The sequence below is a fragment of the Corvus kubaryi genome, unplaced genomic scaffold (genome assembly GCF_017639235.1).
Source record: "Corvus kubaryi isolate FWS band 111438036 unplaced genomic scaffold, C.kubaryi_AGA036_p1.0 36967, whole genome shotgun sequence".
Taxonomy (NCBI): Eukaryota; Metazoa; Chordata; class Aves; order Passeriformes; family Corvidae; genus Corvus; species Corvus kubaryi.
In genome coordinates this window covers 7,414-29,688 of record NW_024580996.1, presented here as the reverse complement: position 1 = coordinate 29,688, position 22,275 = coordinate 7,414, and the positions used below count along the sequence as shown (strand labels likewise).

Genomic DNA, 22,275 nt, shown 5'->3' with positions numbered 1-22,275 from the left:
GGGGTTCCTATGGAGGGGGCAGCTCCAGCTCCGGGAGGTTTGGAGGAGGAAACTGCACCTTTTATTTCTGAGGTGGCCCCGGCTGCCCCAGCAGCAGCCCCGGGCTAGTCTCAGCTCCTGGGGAAGCTGCAAGCCAGGGGCATCCAAGGAATCGCCTTTTCCGGCCTTTGTGGATCTGCATCGCTTCCCGAAGTCCTGGGAATCGTCCTTTGTGCTCCCTCCGTGGGACTCTGCCCCAAACACTTCCCTGCCATTAAAGTTCTGTTGCATTCAAATTCCCATTGTTGGTTTTGTTTTCCTTGTGACTCCTTTTTCTAACTCATCTTTTTGCCTAATGTGGGAATTTGGGAGGATGGGAGGCTCCTGGATGAGAACCAGACCCCTTTATCACACTCAGCACTGGGTTTGAGTGGGGGGACAACAGATTTTCCACCACATCCTTCAATATTTCCTGTTGGAATCAGAAAAAAAAAAAAAAAAGAATAAATGAGCTGAGCATTCCTAGAAATAGGAGCTGGTTTTAGACAGACTCCTCTTGGAAACAGGAACACGAAATCCCAGTTTGAGATGAAGCAGAAGAATTTTTCACCTGGAGGCCTCTGTTTTGAGGTTTTTTCCTAAAGAATCATGGAATATTTGGGATTGTGAGCACACAGGCCCTTCAGCTCTGTCTCGGCTCAATGCTCCCCGAGCCTCTTGTGAGGAAGAGACTTTCCCAGGGAAACGTGCCCCATCCTGCTGGATCTGGTTGGACGACTCTGCTGCCTCTGGATGTGTCTGCGTGAGACCTGAATGTGAATCAGAGAAAAAAAAAAACCAACAAAAATAGAGAGATAAAAATAATAGAGATGAATTCCCAAACAATGTTTGTTAAGACCGTGGCATTGCTCAGTGACGGTTTTGAAGAATCCCAGGATTAATAAGGGTGGAAAAGAATTCCAAGGCCACCAAATCCAAGCTGTGCCTGATCCCCACCCACCCCGCCCAAAGTCCAGGGATCCCTCGGACACGTCCAGGGATCCCTCGGACACCTCCAGGGATGGCCACTCCAACCCTCCCTGGGCAGCCCCTCCCAAGGCCTGGCCGCCCTTTCCAGGAGGGATTTCCCCAAATATCCACCCTGAGCCTCCCCTGGCACAGCTCGAGGCCGTTCCCTCTTGTGCTGGCCCCGTTCCCTGTGAGCAGATCCCAAATCCCCCCTGGAAGAGCCCCAAATTCCCGCTGGATCCCCCTTTTCTCTGGGATGAGCCCCCCCAGCTCCCTCAGGAGTTCTCCAGACCCTTCCCAAACTTCTCAAACAATTCAGACTGATCTATATTTCCTGGTCGCAACACGTTTTGTTACTTCACCAGTTTGGAGTCTGGAACCCTTTTCCAAGTGGGATTGTACAACCACTTCCTCATCCCTGATATTATCCATGTAAATAAATAAAAATATGCAGGAGAATGAATTCATTTCTGGGTGTGGAAGTTGGGCCGGTCCAAAAGCTCCCTCTGGAGCTGCTCTGGGGAAGGGAATTTGTGCCAGGAAAGGCAGAGCGGCTCTTCCTGGTGCCCTGCTCCTGCCAGGGGGCTTTGTGAGGAATTCCTGAGGCTGGAACCTCACAAGGGATGAGGAGCTGGAGCTGGAATTCCCCTGAGACAGCCAAAAATGGGATAAAAGCTGCAGGAGGCTGCTGCTCTTAAGGAGAGAGGAGGAGGAATCCTCCTGGCAGGGCCAGCACTGCTGAAAGGAGTGGGAAAGGAATTCCAGTGGCTCCACGCTTTTCCAGAGCTCCCGGAAGTTGCTGGGTTGGGCTGGTCCAGTAAAAGCAGCCCCTGACAGGACCTACAGATCCTGAGCCTGGATCCCGGCACCGGGAGGACATGGAGCTGCTGGAGAGAGTCCAGAGGAGGCTCCAGGATGGAATCCGAGGGATGGAGCAGCTCTGCTGGGAGGAAAGGCTGGGAGAGCTGGGATTGCTCAGCCTGGGGAAGAGACCAGGGGTGACCCAACTGTGGCCTTGCAGGACCTGAAGAGGCTACAAGGAACATGGGGAGAGACTTTCCCCAAAGGATGGAGTGCCAGGACAAGGGGGAACGGGTTCAAACTGACAGGGAGGAGGTTTAGATGGGATATTTGGAAGCAATTCCCTGTGAGGGTGGGGAGGCCCTGTCAGGGGTTATTCCATGGATTCCCCATCCCTGGAAGTGTCCAAGGCCAGGTTGGACAGGGCTTGGAGCCACCTGGGATGGTGGAAGGCGTCCCTGCCCATGTCAGGGGGGCAGATGAGGTGGTTTTTAAGGTCCCTTCCCACCCAAACCATCCCATTTCTCTGATTCCTTTAAAATCCCCTCTCAGGGGCCCATTCCACCTTCCCAGCTCCAGAACTTTGTGTCAAACTCTGGTGAGGAGCCCTGGATCAGGCTGGCACCACAATCTCAGGACCTGCCACCCCACACCAGGTGTTTTGAGCACCCCCAACATTTCCTGGGCTCATTTCCCTCCTTTCTGCTCATACACAACTTTTTTTTTTGCTTATTTTTGTCTCGACCTCTGCACTCTCCATTCCCTCCTGCAAGAAGCGATTCTGGAGGCTCTCCTGGGCCAAGGAACTTATTGGGAATGTTGTGAGGAAATGCTTGGGGATGGTTTTGCAAACACCCACTCATGTTTTATCCATGCAAAGCACCATGGCTCTCTGAAGTTAATGACAGGCCACAGATATTAAATCAGGATTGAATCATAGCGTCCCTTCCAAATAAATGTGTCAGGGCCACCCACGTGATTTCCCTGACTCAGACAGCGAGAAACACCTCGGGAATTTGGATCCCTCTGGTTCTTTGGGATTAAAAGCCTGCCCTGTGTTTGTTTTCCTAATGATACCATTTCAATCCACTTGGCCAAACACTCACCTTCCCAAATCAGGGCACATTTGGGGATTTAAATGGGATTGGGCTTCTCTCACCTCAGGGGCTGAGCTTCAAGCATGCCATGAATTTCTGCTTCACCCCAGCACAAACTGGGGCTGTAACTCTTTGTCCTCTGGATCCAAAGCTGTCCCCAGCAACCTTGAATAAAGCTTTTTCCTGGTTTTCCCTGTGTTAGACAGGGAATGATTGTCGTCGGTGGCTTCTCCCTCACCCCAAGTTTCCCACACTCCTCCACACTCCAACATTTTTCTGGTGACCAAAACCACCAGGAAAAGAACTGTGGACAGAGTGATTTATTCCATACCAGGATCCCTCTGACCATCCCACTTTTCCCAAAAGGGACTTTCCTCCTTTCCTGTTTCTTCCCGGGCACAAATTGTGCGGCAGAGGAGGAGTTTTGTGCTGAACTGGGGCTCCACCGGCCACACCAACTCCTGGCGCTGTTTTATGTCCCCAAATCCCAGGATTGTTGGGGTTGGAAGTGACCTCTGGAGATCTCCCAGGGCAGGTGACACAGGGACACATCCATGTGGGCTTGGGATGACTCCAGAGAGGGAGAATCCGAATTCTCTCCTCCCTGGGCAGCAGTTCCACGGGAAGAAGTTCTCCCTCACGCTGAGATGGAACTCCTCAAGGTTTCATCCATGGCCATAAACTTGGGATGAGTTGGATCCTGGACTCGGATGCCAAATGAGGAGCCAGGGCCCCACGGGCTCTGCCGGGAGTGGCTCTGGGAGCCGACTTGGCCACTCCAGTCCAGCAGTTCCCATAAACACGTCCCAACAAGCTTGGAAACAGCCAGGAACACTCATGGCTAATTCTGGGTTAGGCTCTGCTGCATTCTTGGAGGCCAGGAAAACAAATCCTGGCATTAAGGAGCTGCAAGGACGAGCCTTGCAAAACTCACGAGCTCCCACAAAGCCAAGCTCGGTCCAGGTTTAGAGCTGCAGGAGTAAATTTGAGCCTCAAAACTCTGAAATGAGAAGAATCCAAGGCCAAACAACGGCGGTCACGTGCTGGTGAGAAAAGGGTAATCAACACAAACATGAGCAAGACAAAGCAATTACTGTAATTACCCCTCAAATTTGGTTTGGGGAGTAATGGGGCCTAATGCCCAAATATGACGTTATTTTCTTGCATCAGCCTGGTGGTCCAGCCGGGGATATAAAAACCATTCCTGACTCAGGGAGCTTCCAGCGGGTCCTGTTGGCTTCTCCTCGGTGAACTGAGTAAGTTGGATTCTGATATAACTTCTTCCTACAATAATAAAATAAAAAGAGTCTCATTTTAACAACGCTTGCGTTTAACTCAGGGCTGAATTTTGGATTCGTATTCTGCCATTCTGGAAAGCAATTCTGTTTATTTTCACCGAATAATCAAAATAATGTTGATTATTCATCCAGAAGTGCTGCAGGATCGAGGTTTAAAAATGTATTTGCAATCTAGATAATATTAAAACCAGTTAATTCTGTTGTTTTACGGAAATTTAATGGGTACAACCTTTAGGTAACCTTAAAATACCTCAGCCAGCAGCTTCCACCTGGGGGGGGGGGGGGGGGGTGGTTCTGACCTTGTGGCTTCCAATTTTTATCTGATTTTGGGTAGAGGTGGTGTGGAAATTTCAACACAGGTTTTATGAATATTGAGATGGGCAGAGCTACAGTCACCTGTGAATGAGGGCACAACATCCCTGTGGATGTGGCCCTGCAGAATTCCTGGTTTTCCAGTGCAGGAGATGTGGGAACAACCCAAAAAATGTCAGCTTGGGAAGTTGCTTTGGGTGCTTTCGTTCTGTTTATGCAAAGCTTTGGTTTTATGCAAAGCCAGACTATTCGAATCCACTCGGGATGTTGTGTGCTCTGTGTTTAGGTCTGGTTTTAAATGATTCCTTTCCTCTGGTTTGGTCTCTGATTAGGGTCAAGTCAAGGACAGGGAATTCAGAGTTGTAGCAGATTTAAAGGGTGGGAAGCTCAGGAGAGCGTCTGGACTGGGGTTTAAAGTTTGGGTGAATAATGGATATTTGGGCATGGTGTTTAGAATGAGGAAAGAAAACAAAAATGGCTTGACTCAAACTCAGCCCCACCCAGGCTCCTCCAATATGCAGCTAAAAAAGAAATAATCACCTGGGCTGAACCCAGAATTCACATTCCATTTAATCTGCAACAACAGATTAAGCGGCTCCTTCAGCCGGTGCTTTGAGGTGGAATTTGGATGAGGTTGAAATGACAACTTGAAATGGACTTTTGTGCAGTTTTCCAAATCCCCACCCTTCTATTTATTTCAAAACCAGAAAGAAGGTGGAGAATTCAGCCCAGGTTTGAGAACGGTTTTAATCCCTCTGGAATTTAAATTTGGGAGAGCTGCTCTCAAGTTTTGTTGTGCTTCGACTTTTTCCTCACGATCTTGCAAAAGGTTTTTATTGAATTTTCCAAGTGAGTTTTGTGCTAAATATCTGAGTTAAAGGCACCTGTTAGGAACTGACTGCTCTAAATCCATAATTATTGATATCCTTATGGAGCAATTCCATCACAGGGATGATATTCCTTGGGGTTTTTGTCTCCTTAGCCCAGACTTTGTCCAGATTTGGTCCAGTAAAACCTCTCACGTTGTCCATTCCTACAACGATTTATGCGTTACCCTCATTTTACTGAGCTCCACTTCTGGAGCCCAAATTACAGGAGAAAACAGATGTTAATTAAACAACAGCCCCAAAGGTGTGGTTTGGTGTCCCCAAAGAGGTGTTTTGGTGTCCCCTACAGAGGTGGTTTGGTGTCCCCACAGAGGTGGTTTGGTGTCCCCAGAGAGGTGGTTTGGTGTCCCTCAAAGAGGTGGTTTGGTGTCCCCCCAGAGAGGTGGTTTGGTGTCCCCCACAGAGGTGGTTTGGTGTTCCCCCAAAGAGGTGGTTTGGTGTCCCCAATGAGGTGGTTTGATGTCCCCACAGAGGTGGTTTGGTGTCCCCAGAGAGGTGGTTTGGTGTTCCCCCACAGAGGTGGTTTGGTGTTCCCCACAGAGGTGGTTTGGTGTTCCCCCAGAGAGGTGGTTTGGTGTTCGCCACAGAGGTGGTTTGGTGTCCCCAAGGAGGTGGTTTGGTGTCCCCCACAGAGGTGGTTTGGTGTCCCACGACAGAGGTGGTTTGGTGTCCCCACAAAGGTGGTTTGGTGTCCCCCACAGAGGTGGTTTGGTGTCCCCCAAAGAGGTGGTTTGGTGTCCCCCCACAAAGGTGGTTTGGTGTCCCCCAAGGTGTGGTTTGGTGTCCCCACAGAGGTGGTTTGGTGTTCCCACAGAGGTGGTTTGGTTCCCAGGGCTCTGGAAGGTCACCGAGAAGAGCCAAGCAAAGCAGAGCAGGGTGGTTATTGACCCATCCGCCACCTTGTGCCTTTCCAGGGGTTGATCTCATCCCGCCGGCTCCTTGGGATTGACATTTGTCCCCTCCTTGCAGGTCCAGCCCAGCCGCAAGATGTCCTGTGAGAAAACCGTGTGCGCCGAGCCCTGCTCGCTGTCCGGCCCTGAGCCGCGCGCCGCCGCCTGCACCGAGCCCTGCGTGGTGGCCTGTCCCGACTCCCGGGTCATCATCTTCCCGCCCCCCGTGGTCGTCACCTTCCCGGGGCCCATCCTCACCACGTACCCGCAGGAAACCGTGGTGGGCTCCACGGAGTCGGCCGAGCTGGCCGGGGCGCTGGAGGCGGGCGTGCCCATCGGGACGGGGCAGAAGGGCCTGGAGTGCCTGGAGTCCTGCTGTGTGCCGCAGTTCGTGGCCAAGTGTGACCCCCCATGTGTCACCCCGTGTGCCCCGCCCTGCGTCACTCCCTGTGCCGCTCCGTGCGCTGTCCCGTGCGCCACCAAATGTGCCCCGCCCTGTGCCCCGCCCTGTGCCCCGCCCTGTCCCCCACCCTGTGCCCCGCCCTGTGCCCCACCCTGTGCCCCGCCCTGTCCCCCACCCTGTGCCACCAAGTGCGCCCCGCCGTGCCCCGCGCCCTGTGCCACCCCCTGTGCCACCAAGTGCGTGACCAAGTGCGTCCCCACCTGCGCCCCGCCCTGTGCCACCCCGTGTGCCACCAAGTGCGTCCCTGAGCGCTCCTACACCTTCTCCACCCGCTGGAAGCACCCGTGCCAGAGGGGCCTCTGCAAGAAGATCTGAGCGCTTTTGAGGAAATAACCCTGGAAAGGAACAAGGGAAGAAGCGAAGGAATACGGAATGTGATCCGAAGGCTGCCGGAGAGGGAAGCGCCGCTGGAAACCAGGACCTTGCATTTAAGTCTAGGATAGAGCTTTAGTTTAGTTCAGGCTTTTCTTTCTTCTTGGGGCTTTGCATCTTCTGTCTGTGCTTTGGACTTTCTCTGCCCAGTTCGACACCGAGCGTGGATCGAAACCGAGGGATTTTGGGAATGGTAGCGATTGGAAGGTCTCGGCAAGTGCAAGGGGAGGGATGTCGGGCTGGAAGGGGGCAGGCTGGAGCGGGTGATTGGTTCGGGCTTTTCTAGGAGTTGGCTCCTCTTTGCATTATTCTCTCTGCCAATGTTGACTCCACTTTGCATTCCAATTAAAATGCTTCTGCATCAAACCCCGTTGGCCTTCTGAATTCCCTTTTTCCTCTGCTCCTTGGGCTCTCTTGGGGAAACTCAGCCTTGGATAGAGGCACAGGCGACCTCGAGGCTCTTCCCAGACTGCTCCAAACGCGATGAAAGGTAAAATTTAGGGTTTGGTTCTGCTCCAGAGGTCCCTGTGCCGAAATGGGCTCTCAGTCACGTGACCCAGGAACCTGTGAGCAAAACTCCTAAAGTTTCCTGGCTCTGCATTTTCTGGGATAAAAGATTTTATTCCTAAAAATTCCTGGCTCTGCATTTTCCAGGCTAAAAGATTTTATTCCTAAAAAACCTGGCTCTGCAATTTCCAGGATAAAACCTTCAGATTGCAGCAAAATGGGAATTTTTAATGTCCTGCTCATAACCAGCCCTGTTTGGGGATTTTCTTCCCTCTAAACAAAGGGAATTGAGCCAAATCCAAGCTTTTCTCCACATTTCTGCATCCAAACTTTCCTGAGCTGCTTTTCCAAGGACTCTTCTCCACCTCTCTGTGGTGACAGGGAGGGACCTGGAGCTTCCTTGCTCCCGGTCAAAGGCCCAGATTCCAAGAGCCGGTGCCAGCAGTGGATCCCTCCAGGCAGTTTGGGATGTCAGGCGTGTCCTGCTCGTCCCATTCCAAGCAATTCCAGGTGCTGTTTTTATCCTAAAAATTATGTTCGGTTCATTCTTCCCTAATGGCCACGTTGGAGTGGCTTTGGAATTCCGGGTCATTACCTCAATTACCCGCAACCCAAAATATCCCAAGGCAGAACAAAGGGAGCCAGGACGCTTCCCAAACACGCCTGGACCTGGAATGTTAATTTAATATTAATTAGCTCTTATTTGGGTTATGTTCCCTAAGACTGGAATAAGTGATTTGCGGGGGGAAAAAAAAAAGGTCATAATTTTAATCATTTCACACATTTTTATTTCTTTATCTTCTCCAAATATATATATATATTTTTTTTTTTTAAGTAAATTGGTGGTTTTCACCCTAAAGTTGCTCTTCTTTTATTTTATGGTGCCAATAATCAATATTTGGGAATGTTTTCAGTAAGGTCAAGTTTTAAAGAGGGGCTCCCAAAATCCACTGGAATCGCCCAGCCCGGTCATTCCAGAAGTTCACTCCCTTCACATTTTGAAACAAATTTGGATTTTTTAACATTGAAAAAAATTAAAATAAATAAAAATAAATAACATTTTCTTGAGAACCAACCCCAAGTTACCAGGCTAGGAAAATTCCATTTCCAGCAATTCCCCACCAAATTCCTTGGAGAAAGGAAACCTCCAACTTCTTTGTGGACATCCTTGAAAAACTGTAACATTTAGTGGCCAAAAAAATGGGATATTTGAGGAGAGACGTAAAACAGGAAAACCTGAGGATAACCCAGCTGTGGATAAACCACCAAAACCACTGGAGAGACACTTGGAAAAAGTCAGAAATTCCTCTTCCCACTGCCGGGAATGTCCCTAAATCCCTGTTTACGACCCGAGGCCGCTCCCAACACTTTACCAGTGGTTTATTTTTTTGGCATCGCTGCTGAGATTTTAGGGAAAGCACGGGGGGGTTATTAAATCCCTTTTTATAGAGGAGATAATTGCTGCCCTCCGGGAATCGTGCTGATTCCATGGAGGAGCTTGGACGGGATCCAGCTCTTGGTATCTCCCTCCACGTCTGGCATAAATTATAGGATTTCCTCAACCCCAAAGGGAGGTTTTGATGTTTGGCTGCCCTGAGATCGATTAAATAACCCAAATAAATAACAAATAATTACATTTGGTCTGGCAGCAGGAAAGAAAAAGGAGACAAGGAAGGAAGAAGAGATCATTGGGAGGGGAATTAATTTGGATTTTGAGGGAGGGACACTCAGAAGTAATAATGTGTCAGGAGAGTTTATAAAAATTAAACGTTCGGAAAGTCTGGGATTTTTGGATCCATTTGGGCCTCCACAACCGGGTTTATACAATTTCCATAAATCCCTCTCCTCTTTTCGTAGGCTGCTGGTTTGTGCTGAGAAGGAAAAGCCCTCGGGGAAGGCAATTCCTGCTGGATTGTGCAGGATTTGTTCCTTTAGGGTGTCCCACGGAACGGGAGCATTCAACAATTATCGGGATTTACGGGCTCAGTAAGGAGATAATGAGCCCTTAAATGCTAATCCCAAATCTGCTGCTGGTTCCTCAGAGCGGCCCGGAATTCTTTCATTCCTGCCCAATATTTTCCCTGATTTATCCTCCCCGCACATTCCAAACTTCAAGAACTCGACTTCCCCTCCTCAAGCACGAGTTTTAGTGAAAAATGAGAGAAAACAAAGCTGAGATTTTCCTCAGACCCCGAACTCAGGGCAGCCGGTTGGGTTCCCTCTGTAATCCACAAAAAAAGGGGAGGATTTTGGGATCTCCATTCTCGGGCTGCTCGGAGGCATTTTTGGGGGGTGTCCCCCTTTCTCCGCGGGCGATTTTGAACCAGCTGGGCGGGTTTGGGGTCACTGAGTCACCCCCAAATCCTAACAAAGATCTTGGTGCGGTCGGGTCACTTCTCCTCGAATTCCTCAGGGATCAGGGACGAGCCCAGGAATTTGGGATATCAACACACCCCTGGCACCTCCATCATTATCTTATCTCTTATCTCCGAGGCTGGCTGAAGGCAGCGTCCCCTCGAGATAAGGATAAAGGTGATAAGAACCCCGCAGGTGCCTCGGACGGAGGCTCTGAGGGGTTTGGGTGTGAGAGGGACACGGGGATGGAGCGAGGAAAGGCTGGAGATTGGGATTGGAGATCGGGATTGCCCAGGCTGGGGAGGAGAAACTTTGGGGTGACCTAATTGTGGCTTCCAGGACCTGAAGGAGCCGACAAAAAAAAAAAACAAAAACCAAAAACAAAAACAAAAACAAAAAACAAAAAAAACACAAAACCAAAAAACAAACAAAAAAAAAAAACCAAAACCAAACCAAAACAAAAACCAACAAGGGAAGAGGCAATTTCAAAGGGATGGAGGGACAGGATAATGGAATTTCACCTCAGCATCTTTTAGAAGTGAGCGGCCCTGAAATACGTCAGGCATTTGCAGAGACAAAACATTTCTATCCCCAAAATTGTGTAAAATTCCTCGTTAGATTTGGGAAAACTTCGGCTTAAATGCGCCGGTGTTGAAGGAATCCAAATCCTGTGGTTTGAGGATAAATAAATCCGTGGGCTCTCAATTTCTTTGGTGAATTATAAATTTCTTTGCACCAGGGATAATAACAAAATTATCCCTGGAGAAGGAGGGTTTATATAATTTATGCTCTATGTTTTTAATTCGAAAAGATTAATTCAGCTGCCGGGCTGGGTTTTAAACTTTTTTAACAGCATAAACTCCGATTTTAAACTGGGTTAATCCCCTTATGCATCTCTTCCATTGATAAAACAAATTTTCACCCTACAAAGACCAGAAGTTCGTAAGATTTGAGGAAAAAGAATGGGTTTTATGTCAAAGAAAATAACCTTGACCTGCAGAGCTCTGCGGGGTGTCCTTCAGAGGAAAAAGAGATCAGGTTTTAAAGTGAAACTATTACTCATTATCAAGTCCTGAACGTGCAGCAACCCGTCATTAATTTGATGACAGCAGAGGGCTTTAATAGCACCGAGGCGCTTTGAAGTCCTTAAATCCATGGGGGAAAAGAATAATAAAATAAAATAAAATAAAATAAAATAAAATAAAATAAAATAGGAACGACCCCGGGAAGTGTCGCCTTCCTCAGAACCATCCCACGGGATTGGATCCCTGCCAGAAAATCCGGGGTGGAAATCAGGCAGGGGAGAGGAAGGTGCCCAAATTCTGCTTCCTCCTGCCCCATCCCTGAGTTCGTGCCTGGGAAATGGGAGTTTTCCGTGGTTTTCATGGAATTATGGAACGGTTTGGGTTGGAAGGACCTTAAAGAGATGCAGTTCCCGGGTAGGGACATTTTCCCGCTGTCCCAGGTGGCTCCAACCTGGCCTTGGACGCTTCCAGGGATGGGGAATCCATGGAATAACCTGAGCCAGGGCCTCCCCTCCCTCCCACGGGAAGGATTTATCCCTAATTGCTGACCTAAACCTCTGGAACGTGTCGCTCCTGCTCTGTGACCACAGGGTGGACCCGATGATCTCCAGGTCTTTTCCAACCTAAATAATTCCCTGATCCCTGCCACAGCGATCCCGGAGCATCCCGCATCCCTTGGCAGATGGATATCGCTCCGCGGGGCTCGCAATTAACACCCACCGCGGACAGGGGTAATTAGAGGGCTCCAGAACGAGCCGACAACCCCCGATTTGCAGCTAAATGAGATAAAAATCAGCGACAAATCGGGCCCGAAGCCTCGGGGCGCTGCAGGAACGGGATAAAAGCGCTCGCAGCTCAGGGCTGTTCATCCGCTTCTCCCAACTTTCCCTCTCCGCTGGAATCAGGGGAGCCCGGGCTCATTCTTTGAACACTTAGAGCTTTTATTTTAATGTAAAACTCTGTTTTTATCTCATTTTAGTGTAAAGCTTTGCTATTATCTTTTATTTCAGTGTAAAACTCTGTTTTTATCTCATTTTAGTGTAAAGCTTTGCTATTATCTTTTATTTCAGTGTAAAACTCTGGTTTTATCTCTTGTTTTAGTGTGAAGCTTTGCTGTTATCTTTCCAGTGTAAAACTCTGTTTTTCTCTCTTCTTTTAGTGTGAAGCTTTGCTGTCGAGCTCTTTGCTGCTACAAACGCTCCACTGAGAGCTTTGAAAATGCTGAATCTGGGGGGGTAAACTGAGATTTAGGGCCCTCCAAGGCTTTTAAACACTTTGCACTGAGCACAGGGCGGGTTTAAACTCTCTCCGGCGCTTAAACAGCCTCACTTTGAATTTTAGGATGGTTATTTTGCAACTCTTCGCCGTGAGCTGCGCCCCAATTTGAAGGTGATGGGCGTCCTGATTTCCCCGCTGTGTTTTAGGCTCGGACCTGACCTAAACCCTCTCGCGGGCTTTGCAGAGCCGTGTCTCACTGCGGGGACCTGTGCCAGCCCCTGACCAACGCCTGCAGCGAGCTCTGCGTGACTCCAAGGCCGTCATTTACCCCCCGCCCGTCGTCCTGACCTTCCCGGGGCCGGTCCTCAGCTCCTGCCCCCAGGAAAGCGGCGTGGGAAGCTGCAGCCCCCTCGCCCTCGGCCGCTCCGTGGGCTCCGGGGGTTCTTTGGGGTACCGGGGTTATGGGAGTGCTGTCGGCTTGAGGGGCTCCATCCTCTTCGGAGGCTCCTCCAATGCCTACGGGGGTGCCTGGAATTCCAGCCGGTCCTCCAATTGCGGGTGTTCCTCGCTGGGAAGGGGGAATTGCGGCCCTTTCCTGCACCGCCAGTACAGCTCCTGCAGCCGAGGGAGTTGTGGCTCCTGGTGAAAACTTCCCGGGGATTCAGTTCCAGGGACGTGGGGCTTGAATTGTGGGGCGGCGCTAAGGAAAGCAGGAATTCTTGTAGGGATTTGGGGTATTAAAGGTCCTGAGGTGTCTGTGTTAATTCTCTGTTGTTGTGAGTCTTGGCTCTGCTTCTCGTGCAAATTAAAAACCATTTATTGCACCACCCTGGCCTGGGGTTTATTCCACCTCTCATCCTCCTGAGCTCCCTCATTTCTCTCCCAGATACTCAATTTAATTCCCTGAATCACTGATGGCGGTTTCCTTCCAGCCACAAGTTCTGGGTAACTTCGTAAAGGGGGAATTTTGGCCCTTCAGTATCAGAAACAATAAAATCCTCTCGATATCCGGAGAAAATCGAGCTGTGTACACACACCCTGCCCGTGCAGAGGCTGGAGCCAAGAGTTTTCCGGGATAGACTGGAAATCCATTCCTTTGGAATGAGCAGGAGCCTCGAGGGAGAAAAGAACACTTTTAAAGTGTCGTTAAGACACTGAGGTCAGCTCCTCCCTCTTCCTGAGATGCTGACGGGATGGAGAGAATCCCTGATCCCACAGTTCAGTGCAGTTATTTAATTCCAGAATCCTTTAGAATGGAAAAGAACCCCAAACTTTGATGGACCAACATCATTTCACCCAGCCCAGAGCCCCGAGTGTCACCTCCAGGGATCCCTCGGACACCTCCAGGGATGGCCACTCCAACCCTCCCTGGGCAGCCCCTCCCAAGGCCTGGCTGCCCTTTCCAGGAGGGATTTTCCCTGGAAATATCCACCCTGAGCCTCCCCTGGCACAGCTCGAGGCCGTTCCCTCTTGTCCTGTTCCTGTTCCCTGCGATCAGATCCCAAATCCCCCCCTGGAAGAGCCCGAAATTCCCCCCTGAGCCTCCTTCTCCCACCCTTTTCACCTGGAATCCTTCCAGAAAATTTTAGGAAAATCCCCATGCTGTGGATGAAGGGACAACGCCCCAGCACCCCCCGTAACTTTTTCTTTGATTTGGTTTTACACCCCCACGAGCCTGGGGCTCAAATCAGGCCCCATCTGAGCATCCTTGGCCCGGAATGTCCAGAAATTTCAGGAGAAAAGGAAACCAGGAAAACAAACAAAAAAAAAATCTTTGCAGTGCAACATCATCTTTAATTGAAACAGGACCAGGATTTCATGGGAGCAGCGCCTGCTCCAGGATCCACATTCCCAGGATCTGCTGCTGCCCACCGGGATCCTGCTCCTCTCACAGCCTCTGCTCCCTCGTGGATCTGGATTTTCCTGGGTCTGGGTTTCCCTGGGTCTGCATTCCCAGGGAATCCCCTCAGGGCTCAGCAGCTCCCACAGTAATACCGGGAGTACCGGGAATAGCAGGGGTAGGAATAGCGAGAATAGCAGGAGGAGGAATTCTGGCCACCAAAAGAGGCTCCAGGCTCGCAGGAGCCAAAGGAACTTCCCATTCCCGATGGGAATGCGGATCCCACGACGCTCTCCTGGGGGCAGGAGCTGAGGATGGGCCCCGGGAAGGTGATGACCACGGGCGGAGGGTAGACCACGGCCCGCGAGTCCCCGCAGGAGGTGGCGCAGGGCTGGCTCCAGGCGCTGGCCAGGGGCTGGGGACAGGACACCTCGCAGAGCTGCTGGGAGGACATCGCGGGGGCTGGAGGTGACCCTGGGACACACAGAGGGGACAACGTGGGGGACAGAGCAGGGGAGGGCAGAGGGGAGCCCTCATTTATTCAAAAATCCGTATTTTCAACATTCGTATTTCCAATATTCGTATTTCAAAAAGTCGTATTTCCAAAATTCGTATCTCCAATATCCATATTTTTAAAATCATATTTCCACTATTCATATTTTCATATTTCAAAAATTCCTATTTCTAATACTTCTTTTCAATATTCATATTTCCAATATTAATATTTCCAAAATTCATATTTAAATTTTCATCTTGCCAATATTCCTATCTAAAAATTAGTATTTACAATATTGATCTATTCAATATTCATATTTTCAAATGTCCATATTTCCAAAATTCATATTTAAATTTTCATATTTCCACTATTCCTATTAAAACTTAATATTTACACTATTGATCTTTTCAATACCCATATTTCAAATATTCATATTTCCAAAATTCATATTTAAAATGTCATATTTCCAATAATCCTATTAACATTTAATATTTACAATATTAATATTTTCATTATTCATATTTCCAAATTCCATATTTCCAACATTCATATTTCCAATATTCATACTTCCAACATTCATATCTCCAATATTCATATTCCAAAATTTACTCCTCTATAGCTAAACAGAAAGTGTTTTTTGCAGTTCCTATGAAGAAATAATGAAGACTAAACTCTTAAAAATCAACAACATCTTGTTAAGATCAGGTGAAAATTAACAATTAACCTGGCAATTAAATATTGATTCCAAACTCAGCCACCTGGGATAGGGGAGGACGTCCCTGCCCACTGGAATGGGATGAGCTTTAAGATCCCTTCCAACCCAAACCAATCCATGATTCCTTGAATCCATCACTGCCAAATCCCAACCACCCCAAACCCTGCCAGGATGGAAGAAATTAGAGAATATGCATTTTTAAATGAATATTCTTAAAATAAAAAGATCTGTTTAGTGCTCAAATGAACGCATTAAACAACCATTCTATAATCGCATAAAACCCAAACTTTCAGGTCCCTTCCAACCCACGGCGTTACCAATCTCATTAAAACGACTTCTAAGCCGGACTTACTCAGGTCAGCACCAAGAAGGAGCGCAGGAGAGTGAAGGGTTCCGTTTTCCAAGGACTTTTATACCCTTCTGCGGGGTCTGAGCCACGCTTGGGGCACGCGGCCCTTCCCAAACTTCCCCGGATTTGTCACTCCAGGGGCGGAGGAATCCCGGCACGTTGGGCAATTCTTGTTTATTGGGATGGTATCACCGCCAGGGCAGTGAGCTTTCATCTCAAAAGGGGATTCACCCTTCGCTTCTTCTTCCTCATCCCAGGAGTTCACTTCCTTCTTCCACTTTTCCCAGCTTCAGAGCAGAAAACCCCCAAATGTAACATTTTTAACAACTCTTTTGTACTGAAACATCACAGGGGTTTGAATTCAATCCATTTACAGCTGGAAAATCCCATTCAGCTCCTCTCGCGGCGTAAGGAGCACAGAGCGGAGAGCGGGGTCAGTTCTGGAGTCCGTTCTGGGGTCCTTCTGTGCCGGAACTTGATGACTTTGAACTAATTAAAAATCAAAATAATTGCTCGCACAGCTGCGGGTGACTGGGGAGCTGATTTAGATCGTCCGTGGCCATTCCCTCCTGCAGCAGGAGCCGTGTCCCTGCCCCGCCAGGAGCTGGAATCGGCATTCCTGAGGGTTTTCCGAGTGGGATGGGAATGCTTTCTTTCCTTTATTATAAACACAGACGTTGCCCCGGCCTCGCTGCTGAATTCATCAGGGTGATTACACCACGGAGAACAGAAATAAAATCAAGTCTAGACCCGGGGGAAGATAAAGATTGAGGCACAGCGGGCTGGGATGAATTTCCAGCCGGGAAATGACCTTGGCCGGGAATTTGGGGAGAGGTTTTTTGATGCCCTCGTTGCCCTTGGGGTGGGGACATCCCACCCTGGGCTCTCCTGGGGAGGAGAATCCTCCCTTTCACCCAACCCAAATGCGTCCGGTTTCGTTTCATGCTCCCTGAGCTCTGTTTCTGCGGTATCCGAGCGCCAGCCCCATTTCCAGGAGATGATGGAGTTATAATTACAATTAATCACGCTGACAAGTCCCAGCCGTGCCCGACATCTCCTCCCAGAGGCTCCCTGCATTGCCATGGGATGTTTTGTAAATCCTCTGGGCCTCTCTTTAATCATCTCCGCCAGAACAAAAAAATCATCAGCGGAGCCTCCCGTGATTCCCTGTCTTGCGTGGGAGTCGAGGGCCTGGAAGAGCAGTTTTTACCTGCTGGGAAAACATGATTATGACAAATTAATGCTTAATAAAGCGGGATTTTCTGTGGGCTCAGCACCTTCCAGGGGGAAGTCTGGACGGGGCGCGGGGTCCTGAGTCAGGATGACGATGGGGGAAGCCAAGGGAAGCAACGATCTCTGTCAAAAACATCTCCAAATTCCTGAATCATTGTTTTTTTTTTCCTTCATCCTCATCCCAAAACCTTCCTTCTCCTCCTCCTCGGACGCTGGGAATGATCCCTGGATTTCTGTTTAACTTCTTCCCTGGAAATCGCATTTCCTTTGTGCTCACACCTGCTCCAGCTGCTGCCAAAACAATTTCATTTTAATTCCCCAATCCTCCCTTCTCCATCTCGGTGTTTTCTTATCTTGAGACAACATCAAACCCTTGTTTCTCCTCCACCTTGCACCTAACCCCTCATTTGTCCAACACCCCGCAGGAATTGGGTAATTTTTCGTGCCAGTTTCTTCACGGGGGTTATTAAAATCTGAGGTGAAATCCCAGCCCCAGCTGTTGATTCAGTGGAAAAGGAGATCCAGGGAGGAGCCCTCGGCACACCAAGGCCTCACTCTTTCATCTCCTGCCCCGGCTCTGAGTCAGGGACCTTTGTTTGGGGCCCTGTGAGAAACATAAACAGGAGATGGAGAGGCCAATCCACGGGGAGATGTGAAATTGTAGGATTTTAATAAAATTTGGAAAAATTGCTATGAAAACTCATAGCAAAATAAATCTTCAGGTCCCTCTGTCCCAGGGATTGTGCCAAAGATGGGAATCGCCCTCCCTGTTTGACATCCCAAAATCTCCGGGATTTAAAACCACTCAAGGTGGAGTTTTGGGAGAAACAATGGCCACAATTACCTTGATTGAGTGACAGAAGCAAAAAAGAAAAAGGTATTTGAGGGACAATGGGGACAAAGGAGGACAGGAATCCTTCCCTTCCCTTGGGGTGAAGTGAGGACTTGTATAAAAGCTCCTTCAGCGAGACTTTAAATCATTTATCTGCCATTCTTATCTCATCTCCTGCTGTGCGACCACATAAGTCAGGTTTTGGGGGAGCGGGGAGGGTTTGAGCTCGAATATTGTTTCATTTATCTCAAAAAAATCCCTAAGGAGTGGTGGGAGATGTTTCAAGTTTTGGAAACAGAACTACAGGAAATAAAAAAGGGTAAAACGCATTAATCCTGACATTAATTTAATTTAAAACAGCTTTACCCGGGGCACTTCAGCGTTAGATAAATGGGATCGATGAGGGCTCCCCTTTGCCCTTTTCCCAGGATGAACTTTTTGCAAATTTTGGGAGAAATTCAGAGTTTGGGTCAGCCCTGGCGCAGCTTTTCCAGCGAATTTGGGGCTGCCCCATGTCTGGAAGTGTCCAAGGCTGGGTGCCCTGCTCTGTCCCCCACGTTGTCCCCTCTGTGTGTCCCAGGGTCACCTCCAGCCCCCGCGATGTCCTCCCAGCAGCTCTGCGAGGTGTCCTGTCCCCAGCCCCTGGCCAGCGCCTGGAGCCAGCCCTGCGCCACCTCCTGCGGGGACTCGCGGGCCGTGGTCTACCCCCCGCCCGTGGTCATCACCTTCCCGGGGCCCATCCTCAGCTCCTGCCCCCAGGAGAGCGTCGTGGGATCCGCATTCCCATCGGGAATGGGAAGTTCCTTTGGCTACGGTGGTGTCCAGAACTCCTGCGAGCCCGGAGTCGCTGTTGGTGGCTGGAATTCCTCCTCCTCGTCCTGCTATTCCAGCAATTCCTCCTCCTATTCCCGAAATTCCTACCCTTGCTATTCCCGAAATTCCTACCCCGGCTATTCCCACCCTGCCAAGCCCGGCAAAGATTCCCTGGATGAGCAAATCCAGCAGAAAAAGGAGCAAATTCGCAAGCTGTGAGTGGGGAGCGCTTCGAGAGGGGCTGGGGCTGCTCCTTCATCCCGAGGAACGACCCCAGGCCCGCGATTCCCTCTGGATCGGATCCCCCGGATCACAATTCCCATCGATTGGCTCTGCCTCGGTGTAAATTTACCCGAATTCCTCTGTAATTCCCATTGGCGCTACTGCTGTGGGATAAATCCCATTTGTCGGCCCCAATAAAATCCTTTCTGCATCACAGTTTGGAGTTCTCCTCTGTTATTTGGGTGGTTTCTAAATGTTTAACCCCGTTCTTCCAGGAATTGTCTCTTCCATTAATTCAGGTGCTAAAAGGACTTCCCAGGCCTTGCTATAAATCCTAAAAATTCCACAGCCCTGGAATTTATACAGACATTTACAGAATAAAACTTTATACACTTTAGACCTCAGTTTTCCCCACTTTATATAAATATATATTTACTTTTTACATCTTTTAATGCACGTCTTTACTTTTGACACACTTTATACTTTCACAGCATAAACTTTATGCAAGTTCAGGGAAGAAATTCAGAGTTTGGGGAGGCCCTGGCACAGCTTTTCCAGGGAATTCGGGGCTGCTCCATGCCTGGAAGTGTCCAAGGCTCTGATGCCAACAAGCAAAATCTTGCCCTGGAGAATCCCATTGGAGGGTGATAATATTAAAAATATTTTTTTAAAAAGGGAATTTCCGCTCTCTGTGTGTCTCTTGTATTTTGTGGATTCCAGGGAAATTCGAGGGCTGAAGAATTTCTTGGTTTTTCCCCCATCTCTGAGCAAATTCTAAAGTATAAAATACAGAAACTGGAATGGTTCCAGCTCTCCTGGAGCGCCTCTTGTTCCCGCCGGGGATAAATGCCGGGATTGGCTCGGAGAGGCTGGAATTTGGTGAATCTGAACGCCATCCCAAAGTTTCCAGGGATGACCTGGCAAGGCGTGAGGGAAATCTGGGAATAGCCCAAGGACAGCAGAAGGGGCTGTGGTGCTGAGAGTCCCCGGGTGGAACCGCCCCTGTTTTATCCAAGGATTGGGCGGTTCCCTGGGAAGGTGAAATGGGGCATGCAGGGAATTTTGTGATGGATGAATCCATAAGAACATTCACTGGAAGACCCAAACCCTTACCCCCAGATCTCCAGGGTAAGGGGATGGTTTGGTTCCATGGGTTAGCAGAGGTTTCATTATCCCAAAAAAAAGAGAAGAAATCCAAGAGATTTGGATGCAAACACAGGAGTTTATTGGGATGGAAGCGGAAAAGCACAAGGTGCACTCGATCCAAATTAATACTCTAAATATTTCGTTAATTAAACCAATTAATTTCCATCACATTCTTCTGGCTTGAGTCATGTTTCAAAGGGCCCGGACAAATCCCAGGGGGAGGGCACAGCTCGTCCTGTCGGACACGGAGGTATCCAAGGAAAAACCCACAAAGGGATAAAATACACGATCCCAAACAATTAAACCCATCCACGGACAAATTCCCAGGAATTCTGTGCTCAGACAACGAGGAACGTGTGGGTTGTGACCAAACAATTCAGGGCTTGAGGAGGGAAAAGGCAAATTTGGAGAAAACTGACATTGGAAACAGCAAGGGTGAGAGGAAGGGCAGCTCCTGGGGGTGCTGAGGAGCTTCCTGGGATTCCGAGCATTTCCCAGGGATTCTGAGCAGCTCCCAGGGGTGCTGAGGAGCTTCCAGGGGTGCTGAGGGGCTTCCTGGGACTCTGAGCAGCTCCCAGGGGTGTTGAGGAGCTTCCAGGGATGCTGAAGGGTTTCCAAGGATGCTGAGAAGCTCCCATGGATGCTGAGCAGCTCCCATGAATTCTGAGCAGCTCCCATGGATGCTGAGAAGCTCCCATGGATTCTGAGCATTCCCCATGGATTCTGAGCAGCTCCCAGGCCTCTCCCCAGCCCCCCGGAGCCGTGTCCCCCTGCTCAGCTGCTGCTACATCTCCTGCTGCCATTCCCCCCAGGTTCCTCCCGCCATCCATCCCTTCTTCCTGATTCAGCAGGGCCCGCAGCCCCTGGAGCGCTGGCTCCAGACATTCCTGGAGGAGGAGGAGGAGGACAAGAAGCCCCTGTAGACCAGGGAGCCCTGCAGGCCCATGGGGCGCTCCGCTCCCGATGGGAATGCGGATCCCACGACGCTCTCCTGGGGGCAGGAGCTGAGGATGGGCCCCGGGAAGGTGATGACCACGGGTGGAGGGTAGACCACGGCCTGCGAGTCCCCGCAGGAGGTGACGCAGGGCTGGCTCCAGGCGTCCGCGTAGGGCTGGGGACAGGACACCTCGCAGGGCGCAGAGCAGCGGGAGCTGAGCTGGCTGGAGAAGGACATCCTGGGAGGAGAGGGTGGAACTGCTGCGGAACGGGGAGGGAGGGAAGGAAGGAAGGAGAGAGGGTTGGAAAACTGGGCAGGATGTGCCGGGAGGGGCTGCGCTGCGAAGCTCAGATGTTTTTTTCTTTCCTTTCTCCCTGTCCTCTCCTCCTCCCTCCTTTCCTCCTTCCTTCCTTCCCTCCCTCCCTCCAAAAACTCTTCAAAAACCCAGAAGATTTTTCTCTCTCTCTCTTCTCCTAGTCCCTCTCTCCTTTTCCCTCCATCCGTCCCTCCCATGCAGCTGCTCTCCAAAATCTCAGATTTTTCTTTTTCCCTTCTCCCAGTCCCTCTCTCTCTCCCTCCCTCCCTCCTAAGTAGCCCCCTCTCCAAAAACTCAGGATTTTCTCTCTCTCTCGCTTCTCCCTCTCCCTTTCCCTCCCTCCATCCCTCCCAGGCAGCTCCTCCCGATCTCCCCCACGGAGCGATTCCCACCCTAGCCACCCCCGAAGTATCCCCCAGACTCACTCAGATCCTGAAGAGGAGAAGCCCGAGGAGCTGTGATCCGAGGAATTCGGAGCTGGAATGTGAGGAATTGGGAGCCAGGAGCCTTTTATCCCGTCCCAGGATTGCCCGCGGGGGTTGAGACATCCCTGGTGTTTCCCAACCCTCCCCGGGCTCCGATTGTTTTATCCGGGCTCCGATTGTTTTATCCGCCTCGGGACAATTGTCAGTTTCCTCCAACACCCTCCAGTTTCTTCCTTGATTTTTTTGGAAGCAGTTTCACTTCCTGCAGCGTTTTTTTGCTGATTTTGCCAAGATGGTGAAAATGTTGGGGAATTAATTTCTTTGTGGAATTGCTTCACAGGCAGGGACAGCTTCCGTGGGCCAGGTGGCTCCAACCCGGCCTTGGACATTTCCAGGGATGGGGAATCCATGGAATATCCTGGGCCAGGCCCTCACAGGGAACAATTCCTTCCCAATATCCAACTGAAATTCCTCCTCCATCACCCATTCCCTGTGTCCTGTCCCTGTAGTTCTTCAGGAAAAGTCCCTCTCCAGCTTCCCCGGAGCCCCTGCAGATCCTGGGAGAGGCTCTGAGGTCTCCACAGGCTGAACATTCCCAACATTCCCAGCCTGGACCCATCGGGAAGGGGCTCCAATCCACTGAGCAGCTTCGTGGCTTGGGGACACCTGAACCGGGCACAGAATTCCCGGTGAGATCTCACCAGAGAGGAGCAGAGGGGAAAAATCAAACACCACGAGC

General features: G+C 50.0%; 2 protein-coding genes and 2 long non-coding RNA genes across 5 annotated transcripts; 3 read left to right on the top strand and 1 right to left on the bottom strand.

The window, feature by feature from the left end:
• The first annotated feature begins 3,800 nt into the window (after window positions 1–3,800).
• LOC121660840 (keratin-associated protein 10-8-like) lies at window positions 3,801–7,473 on the top strand. Of its 2 annotated transcripts, none has more exons than XM_042020377.1 (3): window positions 3,801–3,942; window positions 4,056–4,141; window positions 6,352–7,473. In XM_042020377.1, the coding sequence occupies exon 3, from the start codon at window positions 6,370–6,372 to the stop codon at window positions 7,048–7,050; it is 681 nt and encodes a 226-aa protein (XP_041876311.1). In that variant the 5' UTR covers window positions 3,801–3,942; window positions 4,056–4,141; window positions 6,352–6,369; the 3' UTR covers window positions 7,051–7,473. The 2 variants fall into 2 exon arrangements, with proteins under 2 accessions (XP_041876311.1, XP_041876312.1); XM_042020378.1 differs by having other exon boundaries at window positions 3,913–3,931.
• Window positions 7,474–12,151: 4,678 nt separating this feature from the next.
• On the top strand, window positions 12,152–13,039 carry LOC121660846. The gene is made up of 2 exons (XR_006014790.1): window positions 12,152–12,229; window positions 12,336–13,039. It is a non-coding gene; the product is annotated as an uncharacterized LOC121660846 (long non-coding RNA).
• Window positions 13,040–13,985: 946 nt separating this feature from the next.
• Window positions 13,986–15,704, bottom strand: LOC121660844. The gene is made up of 2 exons (XR_006014788.1): window positions 15,616–15,704; window positions 13,986–14,526 (listed from the first exon to the last, which is right to left on the bottom strand). It is a non-coding gene; the product is annotated as an uncharacterized LOC121660844 (long non-coding RNA).
• Window positions 15,705–17,767: 2,063 nt separating this feature from the next.
• On the top strand, window positions 17,768–18,928 carry LOC121660843 (feather keratin 4-like). Its single transcript, XM_042020382.1, has 2 exons — window positions 17,768–17,866; window positions 18,258–18,928. Exon 2 carries the CDS (start codon window positions 18,278–18,280, stop codon window positions 18,707–18,709), a length of 432 nt encoding a protein of 143 aa, XP_041876316.1. The 5' UTR covers window positions 17,768–17,866; window positions 18,258–18,277; the 3' UTR covers window positions 18,710–18,928.
• The last annotated feature ends 3,347 nt before the right edge of the window (window positions 18,929–22,275 follow it).

What these genes read in the sequence shown, in the direction of transcription:
- LOC121660840 (XM_042020377.1), top strand. Translation starts at nt 6,370, where the DNA reads ATGTCCTGTGAGAAAACCGTGTGCGCCGAGCCCTGCTCGCTGTCCGGC.
- LOC121660843 (XM_042020382.1), top strand. Translation starts at nt 18,278, where the DNA reads ATGTCCTCCCAGCAGCTCTGCGAGGTGTCCTGTCCCCAGCCCCTGGCC.